We start from the raw sequence: 24,106 nt of genomic DNA, 5'->3' as shown, positions 1-24,106 counted from the left end.
CCCTTCTTACTCATACCAGGAAAAAGAAATTTTATTCTTCTCAAACTCGTCAATCTAGAACTAATTTCACTCTTTCCAAACTCGTCAATCTAGATCCTATGACTTCATTGACTCTCAAAGCAATGTCTAAAACTTAACCTTCAATAAAAGCATGCTGAGTCTCTAAACAACCTCTCTCATTATTTTCACAATTCTATCACGTCACAACTTTTGCCAATATTTTGTATGGCTCCAACCAAAGTAATGGGCATAAAATCCTTCAGATTTTCTGTTCTCCTCTCTTAGGGCTGGATACTAAGAAGATGGTGTAAAGGTTTTTCTGAAAAGAGCTAATCTCAAAAGAATTCTTTGAACATGACGCCTAAAATATCCCTTTCGATGATTATCCCAATAATTCTATTAAAAAGCCAAGTGAATCTATCTGACCGGAGAGCCTTGCACTCATATATGCTGTTGATCATCCTTTTAGTTCTTCCCAACAACGAAAGGCATCTTCGCCCCAATGCCTTGGACACTAATCATAGACTTCAAAGCAAAATCTTTTGCAGAGGCATTATTCACTCACTAGAATCTAAAAACAAATGGTGAAAAAAAACAAAAAAAAACCCAACCCTATCCTCCATCCGTCCTTGTTAAGCTACATTACATTCACCGTCGAACCTCACAAGCTGATTCCTTCCCATCAGCACTTACCATTATATGAAAGAATTTTGATGCTTCTATCACCCTTTTAAGCCAAAATTCCTTGGGACTTTGAATTGTCCCCAAGAGGCTTCCCCCAGATCCTCCCAATAACAATAGTCATTTAAAGCTATATCCGTTGTTTCCAATTCCACCTTTATATAAAAGACCTAAATTTTACAGGTTGTCTTCAAGCCAATAACATTTTCAACCCATAAATTAAATGGAAGAGAAGCCAAATCTTCCACCTTTCGTGCTTTAACTTCTGCATTGAACTCTCACCTCTCCTATTGAAATAGGTTGTTAACAGGACGATTCAAGATTGAAAAGATTCTACTATTGATCAATAACTGAGATTACAATATAAGAAGCATGGAATTACAAACTCATTGCATCATGCTTATAAATTGATACTAATCCCGCAAAGGATATCTTCTTTGAAACCATCTAAGCTAAACGAAATCAGCAACCAAGTTTGAATTTCAACAACGGCAGCAACCAAGCTTGAATTTCAACAGCGGGGTGAGAGGGAGGGAGAGAGAGAGAGGTGAGAGGGAGGGAGGAAGGGAGAGAGAGAGAGAGATAGACGGCAGCCGGTGCCCCATAGCAACCTAGAATTATAATGCACAACTACAAAAGTGAATATGATTTTATAATCTCATCTATGACAACCAACAACATGAAATGTGAACACCAGATAAACAAAAGAATAAAAATGAACTAGGACAAGCACATTTAATGGTACAGTTCCACCAAGTTCCTGCAGTGGTGCAGCTTAATGAATTCAACCATCTGGAAGGAAGAATCACAGAACTAACGAAATACACACATCAGTTGGACCATACATGGACCAGGCCATGCCTGTTGCCAGTATAAATCTCATTGCGTTCTTCATCATAGAAAAGAGCTGTAATGTCTTCCAGGGCTTCTGCAACCGTGCTTCTAATCCTAGAGGCAGAGGCATGAGCTCGTTTCCTTGAGCCACTGATGCTGCTGCTGCTGCTGCTGAAATTGCTACTGCAACTGCATTCATTTTCCATCGGGAAATTGTTGCTTGCTTTTATTTTTGCTAGACATTTCCCAGTCAAAATATTGCTTATGTTTATAGAACCCGCTGCAAGAGGGATGCAAACACTTGTTAGAGATGGCATAAATCAGACATCAGAACGCAACCATGCATGCAAATGTAATAATGCAATGCACAATATATCATAATGTAAAACTACCCAAATAAATTACAACCAATTCAAAGTTGGGCAATTTTTGTACATTTCTGTATTTTTCAATTCCAATCAATTGGCAGCCCAACCATTAATCCTGCAAATCAACTAGGCATTCGGCCTGAAAAAGCAGTATTTTCCATAAAATATAGCATGACAAAAATGAAAATACCATTTCCTTCTGACAAAGGATCATCAGAATCAGCCTTGCAGTAAGAAATAATAAGATCCTGGTCACTTGTGATGTATATGTTGTTGGTGTTGCAATCAGGATGCCACAAAAGGTGATCCTCAAACGAAGTTACAAGTTCCCCTCTGAAGTTCCAAACAGCCACTGTTCGATTCCTAAACGTCAGGAATAATTGATTCTCATATAGAAATATAAATGCAGATGGTGTCATAAATTCAGTTCTGCTAACTTCTTTTAACTCGGAATTGCGTACCTGCAAAGAAATAGCATCTAGATTTCATATGTAAATAAAAGCTCACTGTTTCAACACAAAGACAAAGATTCTTACATCAAGAATCTGGAGATTCTCGTTTTCTTGCTTGACAAGAAGCTTTTCATTGAACTGTTCAATGAAATCCACCTTCTTATTCCGATGAAGCAGATGGTTGAAAGATTTGAGAACAGTGCCATCCTCTATTGAAAGAATCTTAAGAGGAACATGGCTACTAGCTTTGGTGAAAATTAACAACATAATGCCTGGACTGTTTAAGAGGAAATAAAATGGTATAAAGATAAATACTTACAAAGACAGAGCACCAAAGCAGATGAAATAGAGGGTAAAAAGAGGGTGTGTCCTTTGAATACGGGTATATGAACCACAGACCAAAAAACTTATGTGCATGCGCTTGAATGTTCACTTGGGTCACAAGTCATCAAGGTAATCAAAACAAAAATAATAATAAAAAATAAAATCACTCCCTCACACGCCACTGGTGTTGAAGTCCAATTTGTTCCACAATTGTGGGACTGAAGCATCATGATCATCAACTAGCCAAAGGCAAACATTGAACCATAAAAGTTTTTCTTAAGGACCCTGACTTGATGTCCACTGAAACTTGCCACCAGGGAAAACCCTTATTCCATACCAAGCCACTTACTAGTTGCCATGGAGAAAAGCCTAAGAGGTTCACTACATCACACATGAAATTGATAGCCTCATATTTTTTCAAATAATTATCAAGGCATACACACAAAATTCTTAGCTGTCGAGGGTGGGGGGTGTGTAGGGGTCATATGGAGAAGGTGGGGACTGAAGCTGATTAAAAGCACTATTGCCAGCTTCCCTATCTTTTTTGCGTCACTGTTTCTGTTCCTTAGATTGTGCATCTTAGGCTCAAAAGATTTAGATTAATATCCTGCATCAAGAGGGTCTTTACAGAGGAATTGCACTTAATGAAGTAGTACTCATCAGTCTGTTCATATAGGGCGTCAGGCATAAGAAGATTTTTGATTCTAAACAAAGCTTTACTGATTAAGTGGCTGGGGAAGTTTGCACTTAAGTAAAATAATTTGTGGAGGCCAGTCATTATGGTGAATTTTGGGGTGGATAAAAATAAGTAGTCCAATGAGGGGAGGTAGGGGTATTGCATGAATCTCAACTCTTAGGGAACCTATTAGAAGAGGTCAGGATGCTTTTTACAGTAGAACAAAATTTTCAGAAAGGGATGATCTCAAGTCTTTGTTTGGTTTGATGCCTTATGTGGATAATCTTAGAAAGAAAGTTTCCTTATCTTTTTTAGCATTGCTTTGCACAAAAATATTTGGGTTGCAGATTTATTGATGAGGGTGGTAAAAGGAACCACTTTTTGGGCCATTCTCATGACTGAGAATTGGAAATAGTTGCCATTTCCTCGCCCCCTTCAGTCGGCCGTTTTACAAGTGATTTAGGTATAAATTAGTGCAAAAACATGCTAAGAGCAGGCGTGTTTCGATTAAATCTGCAGTAAATACTTATTTTGAGTGCTTTCTACTAGTTTCCTAAGGAGGTATGGGGTTTGAAAACTCCTTTAAAAAGTCTGTTTCTCTGCTCAGGAGACAGTATGGAGAGGATTCTAACAATCAACCATCATATAAGAAGCGACCGGTTATTGATAAACTGATGTGCCTGTACAAGCACAGTGAGGAGCTAGCAGGACATATTCTCATCCATTAATGAAGGCCTGCATCATGTGATACATCTCTAGTCTCTGTAGGATGAAACTGTGATTGGTCAAGTTGTCCATTGGCTGACATGGCCACATGGGCATTTTGTGGGCAAAAGAGGCAAAAGAAGTGTGGAGAATGACCCCTTTATGTTTGTTTTAGTACATTTGGAAAAAGTGAAACAGTAGGATCTTTGAAGACTTAAACCATTCTGATCAAGTAATGGGAACATGTAAGATCTCTGAAGATTTGAACCATTCTGATCCCTAAAATGTTGTTAGAATGGTCCGTAGATCTTAAGATTTGCTATTCTCTTTCATAGAGTTCGATGATTGCATGGGGAGGGCTTATGTTGATGTAGGATCTTCTTCCTTTGGGTGCAGTTTGTATGCTCTCAATGTACCAAGCTCCTCCTCCCACCACCCAAAAAACACAAAAAGAACTGTACTACCTAATACAATCCAATGTTTTAAAAGACTAAAGCTAGCCTTGAGGTGTTTTGTCCAAATGAGGCGAAGCATAAGCCACAAGGCATTAAGCCTCAACTTTAGCAATAATAAAGAGAAAAAAATCTTAAAAACCAGAAAAGTACTAATAAAAAACATGAAAATTAAATAATAAGAAAACTATATAGTGTATAATAATCAAATTAATTGTATATCATTCTCAATAACTTCTAATTTAATTTTTGTCTCTCTTCTAAAATCCAACTCTCTCTCATGCATTTATCAAATAATCTACCACTAGTAGGATCATCTAGTAAATCATAATTATATCCAATTACTCTATTATTTTCTCTATCAATATCAATGTCAATCCATTTTTCTTTTTTATCCATTAATTACAATGATCTTTTTCCCTTTATCCAACAATAGTAAGATAATGATTATATATAAGCTCGGTTACTACAGTGACCAACAATTCTTTTATTTCTTCTTCCCAATCTCTTTCTTTCATTTCCATTTAAAGGGTTAATTGGTAGTCAACTAAGCCCTCATTTTTTAAAAGGTTTAACCCTAATCTTGATACAAGACAAAACTTATAAATCAATACTAAAACCCTGTAAAAGAACAAGTTACTTTAACCAATAACTATTGAGGCTTAAACCTCTTAGCAAATGCATACAAAAAGTTGATAAAGGCCCTAAACCCATTAAAACATTTTAAATATTTGAGGCTTAAGCCTCAAGGCTATAAGCCCCAATCAGGTGAGGCTTCAACCTCAATTACTATTTTTCAAGGCTATAGCCCCAAGGCTAATTTGCATAGCCTCGCCTTGAGACAAACCTAAAGGCATAAGCCTCAATAACCTTTTAAAACACTGCTACAATCATTAAGTCACAAAAATATATCCCAACTACCAGAAGGCAGGTGAACTAGGAATGGACTGGCTGATTGGCAAGACGGTAGCACAGGAGACCAACCAGTTGCCTGAAGTACATGTCATAGTTGCCATACATAATGTGAGGTAAAACATACTTTGTCACAAATCAAACTTCTATAGATGATTTATTGCTTATATAATGGAAGGACAAAAGATAATCCAGGATGATTTTCCTTAGGACATGTGTTACATGAACTCTGGTTATATGAAGTCTTGAGTATGTTCAGTTCAAATTAGTAAAACAAATCAAAATTAGATCACAGAACCTTGAAGATGTAATGAGAGGAGAACCAGAAAAGAAAAGAACATGCTGTTTTATCCAAACAAAAAAAGGAAAAGAACATGCTTTCAGGCAAAGAAATCATATACCTGTAGCTAATACTTGCTTGTCCTTATCAGGAGAGGATAGTTAACAAAATCATACAAATACACACACACACATATATATAGGTTTGTATGAGCAAGAAATATTACCTGATCTTGATTTCTTGAACATGTTTATCTGATATGGAGTACAACATTGTATAGTTTTTCAGGTCAAAGACCTTGTATATGCTAACGGAAAAACAAAATAAAGTATCAGAATCAAGAAGAAAACTGCACACCAAATATTCATAGCCAAGTGCATAAAAACAGAGAAATAGCTTAATATTTACCTATCTTGTGCAGAATAAGTGAGTACCTTCCCATTTACATCATCAAACTCTACAAAACCAGGCCATTTAAGTGACTCAGATTCAAAGAGAGCAAAGCCAGCATCCGGTTTGCCCCTCCTTATGTACCTGGATAATTCAACCAGGATTTTTCAGTTAAAAAATAAAAATAAGATAGCAAAACAAATTGTAGAAAACTAAAGCAAAAAAATGATACTTCATTTGTTTATTTATTTGGAGGGTGGAGAGGAGCAGGGAGAAGGGAAGGAAGGAGAGAATATTTAAAGAATCACGCACTCAATCCTTGTGGTTCTGCATTTCAAAGAACTGAAGTTGTCTGAAGCATAAACTGAAACTGTGATAAGGGAATCATTATTTTTATTATAAAATAGGCTTCGAATAACTTCATCAGGACTGACATTCAGAAAGCATATCCTCTGGTTAGTTTCTGCATCCAACAATGGACATGTTATAATCCTCATTTTAACCTTCAGAAATATAACCTCAATACGAAACACATCAATGGTAAAATTAGAAAATAATGATCATGACTACTACCTCGGCTAAATGCTGCACATACACCAGATTGGGCAAGAGCAAAGACAATGTCACGTGCTGCTACTATCTCAATAATTTTTGACCTCTTCCTCAGAAAGGGCAGAACCAGGGTACAATGTCCCTTCGGATCATGGGTATCGTACTCCTCCTGATGGATAGAAATTTATCCAACAATATATCACAAGCAGAGTTTAATCAATAATACATGATAGGCTAAGAATACCTATTAAAAAGAATAGGCTAAGAATGCTTCTGAAAATGATAAGTTCACTCATGCATATTACTAATTGAAAAGTAAAAGGATAAAATCAAAACTTCAGTATAAATCCTCCCACATATATATGGGAGATTTTTTTTTTTATAAGCATGCCTAAAGCTAAGTTTTTAAATTGCAATGATTTGACTAAACTATTATTTGACATCCACCCAATTTCATCTCCAATTAAATTTGAGAAGCGGTTTGAGACAGCATCCATCCAACTACACTGCATTCCACACTAAAGTTTCAGTATGAGGACTAGATATATTCAGAAGTTAGACCTATGCCTAAGCACAAGTCATTTGATTTCAGGTTTATGTGCATGACTTAAGGATTGATTTGATGCACTAAATTAATTGATTTTTTCAGGTAAGATGAACAACTATAGCATCAGAAAATAAAGTGGATAAATGCAGTGGAACTGCCCTTCTATTTGATTCCCAATTCATCTAAACATAAGGTTCCACAAGTTTATCTCCATCACCCTGCCCATTCCTATACAGCACCATACATAGAAAAAAAATTACCAAAGATTATTACAAACTTCTTTTTGTTTTTTAAATTTTGATACAAATAAATATATTTTTTTCTACAGTAAACAAATCTATTATAGGAAAAGCAAGAATATGTACAAGGAGAAAGGGCAATGAGTCCTTCGCAAAGCAACCATAGATAAAGGAAAAAGATGGAATAGCCAATTCTTCACCTATACAACTCCAATATAACAAATAATCTAATATGAGAACATTACTCCCCACAGCAGTTTTATGGACGAAAGAAAGATCGGGGGTTGAGAAAAATGATATTGATTACGGGAAATCTCATCCAAAACCTGTTTATTATTTTCTGTAATAAAGAAGTATATGTTAAGTGATTATCGCAACCCATGAAAATCTGACAAGAATTGTGAATTGAAATCCCAACCCCCCATAACCAATAAACCTTGCCCTGTTCGTATCCCACCATGGAGGCAAGTTACTCAAATACTTTTTTCTTTTTATAGGTAAATGCAGATTATAATAAAAGGCCAAAAGGGGCGCACCAAAGTACACACGGTGTATACAAACGGATGCCAAAAAGCGCCACAGTGTATACACGGTGTCCTCAAATACTACAGTCTACTCTCATCTCCAACCACCACCATCACCACCACCTTATTTTCAAAGTTGACTCAAATGACTAAGATATCTTTGCAGCATTAACGTATTCAGTTAGTGGAAAGAAACATTTCACCTTCACAAAATTGCATCCTAACCAGTTGCCGAAACTTGAATATATGATGCCATAAAATTTTTTTATGTAAAATGATACATATTGAATGTGGTAAAACTTTTTTTTGTGAGATCTATTTGGAACCTTTGGGTCACAGTGAGTTCTTCCAGGGGGAGCCAAGGATCTTATTGGCACTGGATAAGCAGCAAATGGCTCCTCTCTGCTTGTTGGGTGCATCTAAAGAGAGCACAATGGCCAAGATTTTAATGAAGAGGAGCTTTTAATAAAAGATTGAAAGAAGTTTTCATCAAATCCCTTATATGGTAGCCTAGTGTCCCATCAAGGATGGTGAATTGCTCTCTATTGAATTCCATTGGTGATTTTAGCTAGAGCTTTTGTTTGTCTCCAAATCTTTTCTGTGTACATAGGTTTACCCTGCTTTTGTTAGGCATTTATTAATACATCTCTATTTTCCAATTAAAGAAATCCTGGTTCATATCTCATCTTTAGTGCATCTTATACTACCCACACAATCCTTGATATGATGCAAATTAAACATGATATTATGATATTATAAATATGGTAGATAATGCTATGATATAAGCACCTTTGGCTATTTCTAAAGCATTTAAAAAAAAAACCAGAATTTTTCCCTTTAAAAGAAGCTTCATATTAATTGTTCAAAATGTACTTTAAGAAAAGAAATGATCGACAAAAAGCAATATTTTAAAAAGCTAAGAGAATTCCCTGTTGCGGTTACTAGATCCACTAAAATGAACTAAGAGAATTCCTAGAATGATATGAAGTCATCAAGAGCAAAAGAATTCATGAAGAACAATAACTGTGGATCAGGATTTGATGCTAAGAAGAGACTTATTGATACTCCTGTCCTCTTTTTAAGTCCAACATAGATCCATCCCATGGTTTTTCTTTAAATATTCATATGTGGAGTTTCCACATAAATATTGTGTATCACCTCTTTATTTATCATTTTTTGCATTTTATTCTGATTCATTGCCATGCTGAGAAAATCTTGCTTGAAAGAATTTTATTTAGGGACTTGATTATTGATTTGAGATTAATAAATATTTAAAATAACCCTAATTCAACTGAGACCTACTCCCAGCATCCATCCAAACAATCTAAGTACCATTAAAGGATGACAATGAATGAGGAATTTTCCTTCGTAGTTATGCATTTCCTTTGGTGGCAGTGAATGATGATGTACTAGGAAACTTAGAACTTCAAACAAGATATATGAATGCACGCACAGAAGTATATCTATGCCAATGGACCATACAAGTACACAATTACACTTGTATATGATCGTATTTTTTGGTATGCTGATTGAGACATTTAAGAAATTAGAACTTGGAATTGTTAAGTCAGCAATGTATATCATGTCAACTTGGGCTAAAGTCTTACACCCTGCTTCACAGGGTCCTTACAAGTATATGATCATAATTCTATATGACTATAGTTTCTTTTTTGATATATTCATTGAGACTTTTTAAGGAATTTACAACTTCATGGGGTCTGTACAAGTATAAGTCTATACTTGCTTTTTGATATATCGGTTGAGAATTGAAGGCATTTACAACTTCATGGGGTCTGTACAAGTATATGGCTATACATATAAGAAACAACATATATTGTATATGATCTTCATCTTCTTCTTCTTTTTTATCTTAACTTGGCATTGTTAAGCTAACAATTTGATCCAACCATCCCATTATGATGATCTTGTAGTAGGCAATACCAGGTATTTCAGCTTCAAAACTTAATAACATGTAGAAAAGATGGGAAGATTGGTTCTGCCCTTTCCACTACAATCTATAAGAAACTTCTAGAGCTTTTTATTATAAGTGATAGTTATTTCTTCTTCTTTTTTGTCTTAACTTGGCATTGTTAAACTAACAATTTGACCCAACCAACCAATTATGATGATCTTTTTTCGTAGTAGGCAATACAAGGCATTTCAGCTTCAAGACTTAATAACATGTAGAAAAGATGGGAAGTTTGGTTCTGCTCTTTCCACTAGAGTCTCTAAGAAATTTCTGGAGCATTTTATTTTAAGCAATAGTTATCAATTCAAATTGAAGTGGAACATTTAGTAATATACTGATCTGGCACTCCATTTCAAGTTTATTTTGTATACAAACAGAAATATAGCCCTGACAATCCTTTCTCCTAACTATGAGCAGGGCCATAATTTATTCATAAAAAAATTATCCTAGTAGTGAATCAAATTTCTAATTACAGGATTCCAGGAAAATGCAAGTGCTGAATCATGGCCATTCTAAGTAAATAGCAAATACAATATTCAGTGGAAATGAATTATTAAAAATAAAAATAAATAAGTAAATAAAAGGAAACACTAATGCTAATAAAAATAAGGGAAGAGTAGCAGGGAAAGCTCAATCCTCGACTCTAAAACTCAGATTCAATGGAACAATGAGAGCAGACCATGTATTGTAGTTGTTCAAGATCAGATTCAACGTTTTAGGGCTCTTTCAGAATTCTAGTGTTGTCAAAGTCAGGAGAAAAAAATATTCCTCCTCTAACAATCCTGATTCAATAGCTATGGTTTACATTCTGTAAATAATCAGAGCAGCCCGTGTCTTATATTCTCTCAGAATGAGATTAAAAAATGTCCATTCTTGAAATGTCTAGTGAAGTCAAAGTAATGAGACTGATTCTAATTTCCAAATCGACAAGGGACATAAAGAGGGAGCTTTTCTTACGGTCGCTATGCTTCTCTTTCAGTTCCCCTCACCGATTTTACTAAATTCCCACAATTTACTACAAAACAAAAGCTTCTCTTGACGCAATTTGGAGCAGCTTAAAAAGAAATATAGAAAGAAATATATAAGCTGGTCAAAATCAAATTGTGACTTTGATTTAAAAAAATAAAATAAATTCCTTGGCGCATGTGCAAGAAGGCTAAAACACCCAGACGAGAATATGGCTTTAGAACCCTAACATCTAAGTTAAACGCCAAAGATTGTGAGAGAAGACCGGTTTGAAACACAACTAAGCTGCAATAGGGTATTTTATGATTGATCCAAAACAAAATTCATAAAACATGAAAGGAGAGAGATTGGACGGAACGAATATAACCTGCAAGCGTATATTTCTGAACCTTTCCTGGGCATCGCTCATACTGAAAGAACGGTCACGCTTGGAACAAATTTCACGCCTCTGAAGCTTCTTAACGCTGTTCACAAATCCATCATTACGAGGTCGCTTCTTAGCCACAACCCGCCGGCCACTGCCAGGTCGAGGAGTCACCGATATCCTCTTCCCCTCCATCATTTCACAAACACTTCAAATTACACACCACTTTGGTGCATCACCATCAAATTCCAACAGGAAAAACCAAAAATATATTTTTTTTAATACGATTAAAGCCTAGGGCTTTTGACTACGAGAGAAAAGCAAGACCGCCACCAAAATCCCTACTACAAATGATGTCCGAAGATTCCGAACCTCCTCAATAGAGCTCTGAGAAAGAGAGGGGAAGAGAGGAGAAGAGAGGGAGAGAGCGGAAGAGAGAGAGAGGATATTATATGTTAGATTTCAATGAGTTTCGCGTCCGATCGGTTTTCAAAAAAAATCCGAAATATACATACAAAGGGTCGGGCAACCCAGCCTGAAGTTTAAACCCAGTCATTCAGTAATTTGGGCTGGGCTCGGCCTGGCCTGCAAGCAACATATCAAATACAAAACTAATAAACATCCATTCGAACCAGCACAAAGCCACTTTCCAGTTTCCATTGTACAGAAGCAATTATTTTTTAGAATAACAAATTATTTAGTTAAAAAATGTTTCAGTAATTTAGAATCTATTATTTGGAGGTTAATTTTTCATAAAAATGTTATAAAGTTTGACTTCAAAAATTATTGTGGTTATTCTTTTAATCAAATATGTAAATACTTTATTTTGTAGTTTCTTTTCATACAAAAAAAAAACAATTATTTTTTTAAAATAATTTTTTATTAAAAAAAAGGTTAAAATTTATTATTAATACATAAATAAAAGGCACCTCCACAAAAATATATATATATATATATATATATATATATATATATATATTTTATATTTGAGTTCTTAAATAAAATTTTATTTTTCAAAATAATTAAGAACCGTATTTACATTTTATTGAATTGCTTTTTATGATATGGTTATATGCCAATTTGGCATTAAATGAAGTGATTCGAATGCATGATAAAATTTAAGTTATTGTATAAAACTCAAATATATATATACGCACCCATATGAAGTGAACCAAATCCAAAACATGGAGAGAAAAATATACAAATCTATAAAATGCTAAGTAAGATTTTTGCAATTAAGGCCTGCTTTTCCGGTTCAATAATGAAGGTCGTAGTCTGATACTTGAGCCAAGCCCACCCTCCATTTTACTTAGAAGAAAGCTAAATGGAGTAGGCAGTACAAACTAGGCATGGACATTGTGGCTCCAACAATGACAGGCGATAAGACGTCGAGTGTATCACCGTATTTGGCATTTGGGCTGGGGTCATGGACTCGTGGGCTGTAGGTTGGATGTGGGGTCACCTTACCAAGTGTAAGTTGACCAGAAGGTCTATGTTCTAGGGTGAGTTGAGCAGAAAATTCTTTATATATATATATATATATATATATATATATATATATATATATATATATATATATATATATTCTAACTTAACTTATTTGATATATTTTAAAATATTTATTAAAAATAATTTTCGTTTTATAATATTTCATTTTCAATATTTTTTCTATTTATATTATTACTTTTTAGAATAATCTAAAAAATAAGTTAAAATATTTAAAATATTTTCCTATAAAACTCCCTCTCTTTAAAAAGTTTTTTAAAAAATTATTTTTTGTCAAAAAAAATACAAAATATATTTTCAAGTTTAAAAACATTTTTTTTATTTTTAAGAACAAATATATTTTTTTTTAAATAATTCCAAATAGACTTTTAGGCTATTAATCATAATTTCAAAAATAGTTCTTAAAAATAGTTTAATGATTATATATTTTAAAAACAAAAGTTTTTTGAATGATATTTCGTGTTTATATTTGAATAATTATATTTTAAAACATACCCAAAACAAAAAGGTAAATGTTGTGTTTTAGCCTAATCCCATAAAAAAAAAACTCAAAAAGCGTTAAATAAAATACAAATTAAATTAACCCATAATATATAAGAAATGGCACGAGTAATATAGATTAAAAGGGGATGGGCTTCAACGCGGAAGTCTTCCTAAGTCTTTGAGCAAAATCAAAGTCACAAAATTAAATTGGGAGAGCTTCCCCACATAAAATTGGTTGAAGGCACTGAGATGGGTTAAAACCACGTAAATTGTCTAAAATCACTCTAATAACTCTACTTGAAGTCATTATTACAAAATGACCTGAACTTGTTTATAGGACTCCAAGGACAAAACCAATTTAAAATTCTTATGTTACAAAGACTCTTAACATATAACAAAATATCAAATTATAATCATTCTAAGAACAATGATTCATAAAATACATTAAACTCTGAGTGAGTAAAAAACATATAATAAAAATAATTAAAGTATATTTTTAAATATGTTTTAAAAATCATTTTTATTTATAGTATTTTATATTTAACAAATTTTTATATTTATATAATTATTTATTTAAATACTGTTTTATACTTTTAAAAATAGAAAATTATTATTATTTTTAATTGTTGGATGCATTTTCTTATTTTATTTTTTATTTTGGATAATATAAGATACTTATTTTAAACAATTGTTTTGAAAAATACAGGTGATTGATATTACGTCACGTTAATTTGTAAAATATGTGAATTTCACCCCAAATTAAAAAGTACAAGCATTTAATTCCTAGCTCCTAAAACTTAAATTTAGGTGATTTAAAAATATATGATAAAATTAGACTAATCGATGGATGATTTTTTATATGCTACCACAATACAAACAAATGAAATTGACAAACGGAACAAAAATATAAGCAATGAAGCCCATGTCTGGAGTATAAAATAACAGGATTGGGTATAGATATATATATAAAAAAATAATAAGATGCTAATCGCATACGTAACACTATGTGAAGCTCTTTAATAGGGGTATAAAGTGACGGGATTGAGTATATATATATAAAAACAATAAGATGCTAATCGCATACGTGTAACACTATGTGACACTCTTTGATAAGGGTGTAAAATAACGTGATTGGGTATATATATATAAAAACAATAAGATCTAATTGTATACGTAACACTATGAGAAGCTTTTTGATAGGGGTATCAAATCGATATGAATACCATGGTAAGTAGTAACCGTTACCATGACTCCATGAGCCAATCTAGGATTAACCTGAAAGGATTCCAGTGTCAAAGCCTCTGACACCTACAGGGGCTGAGCCATGGGCGGCTCCACGGGCGGTGTCCTGTCGAGTGCGAAGGACGGCGTCCAAGTCTTGAGTGGGGCCTTGGCACTTGGCTAAGTTGTTAAGGTTTGTCACTCCATCCGGCATCTGTTGCTGAATCCAGATGGGTCATGTGACAACCTGACAGTTCAAAGCCAGCAATGTGATCATTCAAAATCCAGTGGTCCTAAACCCCATCCAACCTACACGCTGAAAATCACGTCTGGTGGCCCACCCCCCACCCTCATTTCGTCCAATGCCCTCATACCACGCCCCCAACATTACCTTGAGTTCCCAAAACTCCCTGACACCATCTAACTACTTTGACCCGATTTGTCGGTATTGCGTTATCCCATGTGATACCTTCCCATCCTAAATTATTTCTAAAACATAGTTCTTTGGCATGCCCTTGTTGAGCTACACTCTGATTCAACCAAATCATATGTTGAGTTTGTCTTTTTGATGTAAAAAGAATAAAAAAAAAAAAAAAAAACATTTTTTAGTATTTATTTGGATGTAATTAATAACACGATTCTTAAAATAAACTTGCGGCTGTTATAAAAAGGTTTATCCTATTTTCGTTAGGATGTATATTTTGAAATGGAATAAGGAGAACCTTATACTGAAAGAGGTCCGCGGATGGGTCGTCGGTTGTGATGTCATAAATGAAATAATAATGCACACTTTGCTAATAACAGATTGGAAACCCCATCAATAATTCAAGAATTTGAGACCTTGCTCTTCGCAGATAAACAGGGAAGTGAGATGTCCACTTCATAGTTTTTATCACTTACTGCAGATATAACAATTTTGCTATTTTCTTAGATCTTCTTTAATGCTCCATTATTGCCCTCGGAAGTATAATATGATGCTGGTATGTCCATTCTCAATCCGTTGGTGACCTTGAAGGGAAAAATAGACAAGTCAGTCCATTGCGTCCAATCATCCATCCAAGCTGATAAAGAATCAGGGTGGTGCATCTTGTTTGTAGCTTATTATACACTGGCTCACTGCATGATAGTTGGGCTCCATATTTGTATAAAACCCTGCTAGTGGCTGTGAGGTTGACACAATCAAAGAAGGATTAAGGAAGCCTGCAGCTGGCAGAGGAAGAGCAGTGGGGACTGGTGAGGAAAGAATGGAGGAGGCAGCTCTTGTTGTGAAGATGCTTTGCTCCGTGTTGGTTGTGGGGGTGTTCTGCATATTCCTTCATCTCTACAATCTTATGTGGGTAAGGCCGGAAAGGCTGAGGGGAAAGCTGAGGAGGCAAGGCATCCGAGGGCCTCCGCCTTCATTTATATACGGGAATGTCCCTGAGATGCAGAAAATTCAATTGTTGATGGCGATGAAGCCTCCCAACCATGCTCAGATTGTGGCCCATGATTACACTTCTACCCTCTTCCCCTACTTCGAGCAATGGAGAAAAGCATACGGTACAATGCCCTTTCCCTTCATCTTTTCTTTTTCCTTCACCGTTTTCCAAAACTGTATTTTTCTCTTCTTGTGTGCTGCTGCTGTCGTGTCTCCACTTTGAAGCTACAACTTGCAGATAAATTGTTTTATATTCCATCCCTCCCACCAGCTTTACCACTGTACCATTCACCTCTCCTTGAACATGATCAGATATTTTCTGGTTTTCTGATTTTAAAAACTAACTTATAAAAGCTATTTGACTTTTTTTGTTTTAAAATGATTTATTAGAATAACTTTTTTTAGCCACTATAATTTTAAGAGTTTTAATTCATGCATTTTCTGTAACACATTTTCGTAGAGTATTTTTATTTTTATTTATTTTTTAATCTTATTGTTTTGATAGCAACATTATTTGAAGTCTTGTTTGATAAAAGAACATACAATAGCTTTTTAACTTAAAAACATCTTTTACAAAATTCTGATTTATTGACTTCTTTTCTTCTTCTTTTAAATAAAATTAAAAAATTATGAGAAACAAGAAAAATAAGTAATATATATATATATATTTGACATTTTTTTTATAATGAATAACCAATTTTTTATATTTTAAAAATTATTAAATCTGTTTAAAAATAATAATTCTTAAAGTTTATTTTACATTATATATATATATATATATATATATATATTTATTTTATTTAAAGTGAGAGTGCTATAATTACAAAAGGAATAAGGGAAACAAACTGAAGATTGAAATCATGGAATTAGTTGGATGGGCGGCCAAGTTTGGGGGTACAACTTCTATGATGTGTGGTTGAAAGTCTAGTGAACGAGGGCAAGGTGGTGAAAACGAGTCAGATAGGCCCTACTGGGCTTCCGAACGAGTGGAGTCTCAACCAAAATCTTCTCACGCTTCCCATTACATTCAGTTAGGTCTACGGAATCAGTAGATATCGATTATATCTCTATCCTATTATTTAGAATTATAATTTGCCCTTAAAACAACTCTTAATTTGAGTTAGGTTTATTAAATTTGTAATTTGCACCATAATTCTTAGCTGAGAGCCTGAGACCCAAGGAATGAAAGAAAAAGGAAAAGAAAAAATAGATGAATAAATAAAGGAGGGCCTTTGGTGAGAAGGCTGAGAAGTGAGATGAGAACGTGTCAGGAAGTGAGTCACCTTGAAGTGATTGATTTGGGACTCCCACTACTCATAGCTTGCATTGACCCATTATATGTCTACAATGTCCTCTTCTTATCCATCACTTTTCAGAACGCTAGCTGGATCTGCATTTGAATTGAAAGGACAAGTTTCAGCAGTTTGGCAGTGCAAATAATAAAAAAGGAACATTAAACGGAAATCTGTCTTCGAAAAAATCTGTTATTTAATAATTTGTTTTTGAAAAAGCAGTACTTGTAAGTTGTAATTCAAAAAGGCTGGAAATGTATACTATGGGTGTAGGTCCTGTATACACGTATTCAACTGGGAATAGGCAACATTTGTATGTGAACCATCCGGAAATGGTGAAGGAAATGAATCAGAGTACGAGCTTGGAGTTGGGAAAGCCTTCTTATGTGACCAAGACTCTTGCACCAATGCTTGGTAATGGCATTCTCAGGTCCAATGGCAATACTTGGGCTCACCAGAGGAGGATCGTTGCACCCGAGTTCTTCATGGACAAGGTCAAGGTAACCTTACTTACCAATACTTGATTTACTTCTATCCTGTATGGAGAGATGAAGATGGAATGGGCAGAATGAAGGTCCGCCGGGTCCTCCACCCAAAGATGTAGCCAAATTGGCTAGGCTGGATGGCTGGTTACAATGATTGCTGCCCAGACCGACCATGTGAATATTTGTGTACCCCCACTAACATTGAACTGGTTGGCAGGGGATGGTGGGACTCATGCTGGAGTCAGCACAGCCACTGCTGACGAAATGGGAGGACTGCATTCAAGCCCATGGTGGAGTCTCAGCGGATGTGATGGTGAATGAGGATTTGAGAAGCGCCTCAGCAGATGTCATCTCAAGGGTTTGCTTCGGAAGCAGTTATGGTAAAGGCAAACAGATTTTCTCCAAGCTCAGGTCTCTTCAACAACTCATTACCAACCAGGCTTTCCTTTTCGGTGTTCCCAGTTTCAGGTATGCCCATTGTTTGACCATATTGATTTCTTACATGGAGAACCACCTTTTCAATGGACGTTTACATTTTAGATATTACCATGGCAGATTTCTCTGGGCCAACAAGCAAAAGGAGCTAAAAAACTTGGAGAGAGAGGTAGAATCATTGATATGGAAAGCAGTAAAAGAGCGAGAACCAGAATGCTTAGAGACATCGACCCTATCATCTGACAAAGATCTGATGCAACTGCTACTGGAGAGTGCCATCAATGATCCAAATTTGGGCCAGGCCTCGTCCAAGCGTTTTATAGTTGATAATTGCAAAAGCATATACTTTGCAGGGCATGAGTCTACTGCTGTTGCTGCCTCCTGGTGCTTGATGCTATTGGCTTTACATCCAGATTGGCAAGCTCGAATTCGGGCAGAGATAGCCGAGGTTTGCGGGGATAACATGCCAGATGCAGATTCAATCACCAAGATGAAATGGGTAGTGTTTTGCTGTCTCCATTTTAATATAAGTACATATAGTAATGAGTAATGAGCAAGCAAAGGTGAGATGAAATATAACTTCCCATGGTGAATCCTGATGCAGATGACTATGGTGATTCAAGAAACCCTGCGGCTGTATCCACCGGCAGCATTCGTGTCAAGGGAAGCGCTGGAGGAAATCCAAGTGGGTAATTTCATTGTCCCAAAGGGTGTATGCATATGGACCTTGATTCCAACTCTGCACCGGGATACGGATATCTGGGGGCCAGATGCCAACCAGTTCAAACCAGAGAGGTTTGAAAATGGGGTCTCTAAAGCTTGCAAATTTCCCCAAGCCTACATTCCATTTGGATTGGGTCCTCGCCTATGCCTTGGTCGCAACTTTGCCATGGTCCAATTGAAGATTATCCTCTCCCTCATCATCTCCAAATTTACCTTCACATTGTCGCCTACATATCGCCATTTTCCTGTCTACAGAATGATTGTAGAACCTGGTGATGGTGTACATATCCGTATTCGAAAGATCTGACCATGCAATGCCCCAACTCATCTGAACACCCCTTTGGTTCTTGTTTATGTATAAAGCTCATATATAAACTTAGTATTGCAAAGAGTGTCAATGGAATGTTTCCATTTGCACAATAAATGGCTTCTGCTACCGTAACAAGTGGTACCAAAACTAGATTATGGGTTCAAGTCCGGAGAGTCGTATGTGGGGAGTGGTGTTGTTAGGCGTGCAACAATGGTCCTTACAAAAGAAAATAATGGTTGAAAAATGGTTTTGGATGGATGCGTAAAGCCGAAGAACGAACGGGTAGAGGATGTGGTAGTATCGGGGGATTGTCATGCATACAACAATGCTGTTCACAGAGAAAATGAGTGTTAAAAAATGAGATGTGTAAGGTTGGAGTTGGTTAGATCCGGTTACGAGTCTTGGAATGAGTTAAGACCTTGAGACGAGTCATGAGTGTGCTATGGAACAAATAACAATCAAGCCCAAACTTTGGATTATTAAGCCTTTATCACAAGAGTGTAAGAGGATGACTGATGACATCAAACCACTCAAGAAGTAACATGAAGCCTTATATTCAAGTGGGATTGCATTGGAAAGTCTGGGTGCTAGGGCCTTACAACAGGATTCCTGACTACTTCTCATGCCAATCACATTGTCAACCCCCCTTTACAGCTTTCTAAATTATTCCCACAAGAAGAAACTTAATGCAGTTCTTATGCATTCATCCGTGACAATTGGTCCATCAGAGGTAAATAAAAATTTTGTTGTGTGATTAATGGGTTATAAAATATAAATCAAAATGGAGTATAAATTACGTTATTTGGAAACTTTATATGACTTACAAATCTTTCATTCTTGAATTGGAAAGAAAATTGAACAAAAAACTGTTTTAAAGCACAGTTTTTAGTTTTTATATATATATATATATATATATAAAAAACCTTACATTCCTTACTCCACAAAGTTCAAAATTTAAATTATAAAAATGTCATCTGTTTATTAGAAAATGAGTTTTTTTTACAACATTTTTAAAAGCAATTAATGAAAACAGTTTTTGCTTCAATTTTTTTTTTTTTTATGGATAAAATTATACATAAGAATTTAAATATAAAAATTTTAGATTTATTTTTTTTATTAAGGTACTATATATATATGTCCAAATTTATTCTGAAATCTAAATTTAAAAGAAAAAAGAAAAAAAAAACTATTTTCTAATGCCAAATATTGTAATTGCTATTATGTTGAATATTAATTTCACTCGAAAAAGGAAAAATCGTAAAAGCGTAGGGGTGCAGTTTGGTTGGAAAAGGATTTGTTATCCTTGTTATCCTTGGGAAGGAAAGTGGGATGGCGGTTGCTCCGGCCACAGTCCAGCGCTATGCGGACAAATTAAAATGGGGGGCAAGCAGAAAAAGAAACAACGGCCCAATAGCAGCAGCAGCTGGCGGAGCGCGTAAGCCTCCGCTGCCTCCTATATTCATATCGACAAACCCATCTCACATAAAACTACACGAACTCAGAGACCTCTACAGCTCCTCCAATATCTCATGCCATCGTTTCCCCAATGTGGATTCCGACGGCCGTGTTGAGCCCGTCGACATCCACAAGCTCCGGATTGCTCTCCGCCACAGTTCCGTTGTCGTCTCCGTCTTCTGCAGACCTTACGATAACGATGATTGTGCCGCCAAATCATCCCCCATGATGGGGCTGGGAGATATACTTCGGCGGGCGATCCCGATGACGCCATCCAATGGCCAGTTGGTGGGCTTTGGCCGAGCCGTTTCTGATCAAGGATTGACGGCCTCAATCTACGACATTATGGTAGGTACTAGATGTTCCCCGCCCCTTTCAGTTCAATCCCAAATCTCAAATTGGGCATCTCAAAATTTGGGATTTTATCTTCTATCTTTGAATTTCAGTGCTGCTACCCACTTAAGTTGAGAATTCCTTAGAAAGATGGATGTCGACGCCCCTTTGGAAATGAATTATTCACATGAATCATTGACTTTAGCTTCTTGTTTCCCATATTTATAATACCTATCTTAGTATTATTGGCTGTTTGTGCTCTACTTTTCAGGTTATGCCTTCACTGCGGAGAATGGGAATTGGCAGAATGATAGTTAAGAGGATCGTAAGGTTTGTGGTTTATTCCCAAAAATTGTGTTATAACCCTAGAGGCACCTTAAAATGCAGCAGACTACATTATTTGATGTTTTCTGGGTCTTAATTGATAATGTTATAGATAGACCTAAAGAAACATGGTAGTGTTATAGATGGTCTTATTGCAAGTTTTCTGAGTGCTAACTGTTGGTGTGATCAATGCTCCTATCATCAGTTTCATGCAGCCATTAAAATCATATATTGGATTGATAGAGGTTTTCCTTTCTGGTTTTATGAGCTGCTCAGATATATTCATTGCCCTGATCCTAATCATTCAACACTTCTGAATTTTCTGTTGTTGCTGCCAGAATACTCACAAGTAGAGACATTTTTGATATAGCGGCCCTCTGTGCAGAGAATGAGAGGTAAATACACTAATCCTGCTAGGAACTGGTGGTTAACCACAATACTTCCATGAAAATTTTCTTATTTCCCCGTAATATCCATGTACCGTTTTAAAACTCATCCAAACCCCAACTTCCGAAGCTCCCACCAAGCTGATTTATAATGCATGCCTGTAGAAATAATCACATTAACACACACATGCACTCCAACTAAAGCTCTCTAAGCATGGGCCTCGTTAATGGTCATTTCTTCCCCTGAAACGCTCAATAGCCTCCTCTAAGCCCTTACTTCCCCAGCCCCAACCCAAGAGATAAAAAGGTAAAGGAGGGATAAAAATGGACCATTTTATGGTTATGGAATTTATGTCTGAGGAATGTTAAATACCCCACTTTTTAAAAAATAAAAATAAATAAAAGAGCATTGTTAATCCCATGCACCTGTCTCTCTATACATCCACCCATTTTCCTTTTTTTTTTATAAAAAAAAAAAAAATTATATGTGAAAGGACGAATTGCTCTCTTCTTCAACCTGAAAACATTCATGCATCCTGAACTCTAATTTCATTCTTCTCCTCTTTTCCTCCCTTTTCCTTCCTTTTTTTCCCCTTCTCTTCCCTTTCATCTTCATCCTTAAAACTTGGTTTTTTTTTTTTTTTCTAACACTAAGATAAAATAAAAGGAAAAAAGAAGAAAAAGATGAAGGAAAGGAGAAGGAAATGAAGGAAGAGAAGAAGAGAAAATGGAAAAGAAAGGGGTTAGGGTTTTGTAGGGGTGGGAGGTTGAAGAGGAGGGTATTTGGGGTATTTTATATGTATAATTCATTTTGAAAAAACGAAAATTTGATGAATGTAGAGAGAGTTTTGGTGGATGCAATTAAAATTTCTCACAAATAAAAGAAAATTTAAGTGTGAAAGGATAAAAATGCTCTATTCTTCTTCATCCCATCCCACCCAAAACTTAATGGTACCTCCATTTTCCTCTTTAATTTTCTTTCCTTTTCTTCCTCCCATACCTTTTTTTTTTCTCTTCCCCTTCATCTTCTTCCTCAAAATTTCTTTTTTATTTTTTCAATAGAAGCAAAAAGAGAGAGAGAGAACACAACAGCAGCCCACAGCACCTAGTTTTTTTTATAGCTTTAGTTATAAAAATAACATAGAAATTTTGAGTAAGAAGATGAAAGGGAAGAGAAGGAAATAAAGGAAGAAGGAAAATGAAAGAAAGAAGAGAAAAAAGAGAGTGAAAAAGGGGAGGTGGGGTTAGGATTTTATAACTAAAAAATAAAATATAATGTTTAAGAAGAGGGCAATTTTGCCCTCTTATACTTAAGTTTTATTTGAAAAAGATAATTTTTTATTTTTTGATAAGTAAAAAATAGTATTTGTATTAAAAAGGGGCACTAAAATAGCAGCCCATGAAATATGAGAAAGATACACTCACCCCCTTACAGCTGAAATAAAAACTATCCAAAATGATATACAAGAGACAACTCCTCCCTCAAAAGGAGCCCATCCAATCAATGAAATCTATTAACGTCGAAGTGAGGGGAGAGATTTTAAGTGGGGGTATTTAACTTTTCTGTTTTTGTCCCCACAATTTGCACTCAACTAAAGAATTTTGGGCACCTGATTTAGTCAATAGATTTCTACAGATTCCTTGGTGTAAGCTGAGAGTGAAAGTTTTAGGCTCCTGGAGAACTTACCTTTGACTTATGGAATGGTTGGCATCCCTTGGTCAGGCTGTTATTTGACAATTGTGCTGGCAAGGATAGTAGATGTTTTCAATATGCTATTGGATTCCTCTCATGTCATGGTAACATGGTTGATAAGCAGAGGGACTGAAAATTTTCATTATGACCTTACTAGATACAGCTGATCCTAAGGCTTTGTTAAGTTGTATGCCGTTACCAAATATTTCTATTAAGCAACAAAAAACTTAATTGCTAATTGTGATTCCCTGAAATTTCTATCAGGCTGTTCTTCCAAGCATGTGGGTTTGGAGATGACATCCTGGGCTCCACCACAATGATGTATACAAGGATGGTTTCAAGCTACCCGGCAAGTGATCAGATGGTCAAATGTGCTGGCCGTAGGGTGTTGCTAGCTCCGTCATTGAGGCAGCCCTTTGCAAGTTAAATACCAAAATTGTCAGTTGTAGCTGCACCATATCTTGTTCAGTTGAAGCATTTTTATGCAAACATGGGATGCTTATCAGCTAAGAATGGGGTTTGGATTTTGATGTCCTATGTAACAGAAAAAACCAGTACTAAAATCAAACAATGTTGTAGAAAGGAAGAAGGAAGCAATAGATGAACAGGGAAAGTTGAATGGGAAGAGAAGGAATAAAGAAGGAAGCAGAAAACTAGATTGTACCAGAATTGGAATCTGTGAATATTTTAGATGTTGTTGTACTGTAAACATTTGTATTAGTTGTTGAAGCCTAGAATTTGCATGCATTTCTACCCAAGTTACCAACATGTTACATTGTGTGCTATCTAATCGATAGATTCCTGTCCA

General features: G+C 35.6%; 3 protein-coding genes across 4 annotated transcripts; 2 read left to right on the top strand and 1 right to left on the bottom strand.

The window, feature by feature from the left end:
- Positions 1-1,298: 1,298 nt before the first annotated feature.
- On the bottom strand, positions 1,299-11,684 carry LOC117928530. The gene is made up of 8 exons (XM_034848409.1): positions 11,239-11,684; positions 6,648-6,795; positions 6,387-6,537; positions 6,093-6,218; positions 5,911-5,991; positions 2,420-2,612; positions 2,074-2,344; positions 1,299-1,795 (listed from the first exon to the last, which is right to left on the bottom strand). The coding sequence occupies exons 1-8, from the start codon at positions 11,431-11,433 to the stop codon at positions 1,512-1,514; spliced, it is 1,449 nt and encodes a 482-aa protein (XP_034704300.1). The 5' UTR covers positions 11,434-11,684; the 3' UTR covers positions 1,299-1,511.
- Positions 11,685-15,370: 3,686 nt separating this feature from the next.
- On the top strand, positions 15,371-19,865 carry LOC117929297 (cytochrome P450 714A1-like). 2 transcript variants are annotated; one of them, XM_034849572.1, is made up of 5 exons: positions 15,371-15,984; positions 17,377-17,654; positions 17,857-18,107; positions 18,195-18,573; positions 18,679-19,865. In XM_034849572.1, exons 1-5 carry the CDS (start codon positions 15,690-15,692, stop codon positions 19,102-19,104), a joined length of 1,629 nt encoding a protein of 542 aa, XP_034705463.1. In that variant the 5' UTR covers positions 15,371-15,689; the 3' UTR covers positions 19,105-19,865. The 2 variants fall into 2 exon arrangements, with proteins under 2 accessions (XP_034705463.1, XP_034705464.1); XM_034849573.1 differs by having other exon boundaries at positions 15,372-15,984; positions 17,428-17,654.
- Positions 19,866-20,362: 497 nt separating this feature from the next.
- Positions 20,363-24,045, top strand: LOC117929326 (uncharacterized N-acetyltransferase ycf52). The gene is made up of 4 exons (XM_034849610.1): positions 20,363-20,910; positions 21,167-21,225; positions 21,558-21,614; positions 23,563-24,045. Exons 1-4 carry the CDS (start codon positions 20,437-20,439, stop codon positions 23,723-23,725), a joined length of 753 nt encoding a protein of 250 aa, XP_034705501.1. The 5' UTR covers positions 20,363-20,436; the 3' UTR covers positions 23,726-24,045.
- Positions 24,046-24,106: the final 61 nt, after the last annotated feature.

This window comes from Vitis riparia, chromosome 13, assembly GCF_004353265.1.
Source record: "Vitis riparia cultivar Riparia Gloire de Montpellier isolate 1030 chromosome 13, EGFV_Vit.rip_1.0, whole genome shotgun sequence".
NCBI classification, from domain to species: Eukaryota; Viridiplantae; Streptophyta; class Magnoliopsida; order Vitales; family Vitaceae; genus Vitis; species Vitis riparia.
The sequence above is the reverse complement of the archived record's forward strand: the minus strand, read 5'-3'. Positions and strand labels throughout refer to the sequence as shown.

Coding starts and splice junctions, on each gene's coding strand:
- LOC117928530 (XM_034848409.1), bottom strand. CDS start 11,433: ATGATGGAGGGGAAGAGGATATCGGTGACTCCTCGACCTGGCAGTGGC. Junction 6,796..11,238: donor TCAGAAATATACGCTTGCAG/GTTATATTCGTT, acceptor TCTATCCATCAG/GAGGAGTACGATACCCATGA. Junction 2,613..5,910: donor GTTCAAGAAATCAAGATCAG/GTAATATTTCTT, acceptor CCTCTTAAACAG/TCCAGGCATTATGTTGTTAA.
- LOC117929326 (XM_034849610.1), top strand. CDS start 20,437: ATGGCGGTTGCTCCGGCCACAGTCCAGCGCTATGCGGACAAATTAAAA. Junction 21,226..21,557: donor ATAGTTAAGAGGATCGTAAG/GTTTGTGGTTTA, acceptor TGTTGCTGCCAG/AATACTCACAAGTAGAGACA. Junction 21,615..23,562: donor CTCTGTGCAGAGAATGAGAG/GTAAATACACTA, acceptor AATTTCTATCAG/GCTGTTCTTCCAAGCATGTG.
- LOC117929297 (XM_034849572.1), top strand. CDS start 15,690: ATGGAGGAGGCAGCTCTTGTTGTGAAGATGCTTTGCTCCGTGTTGGTT. Junction 17,655..17,856: donor TCTTCATGGACAAGGTCAAG/GTAACCTTACTT, acceptor ACTGGTTGGCAG/GGGATGGTGGGACTCATGCT. Junction 18,108..18,194: donor TTCGGTGTTCCCAGTTTCAG/GTATGCCCATTG, acceptor TTACCATGGCAG/ATTTCTCTGGGCCAACAAGC.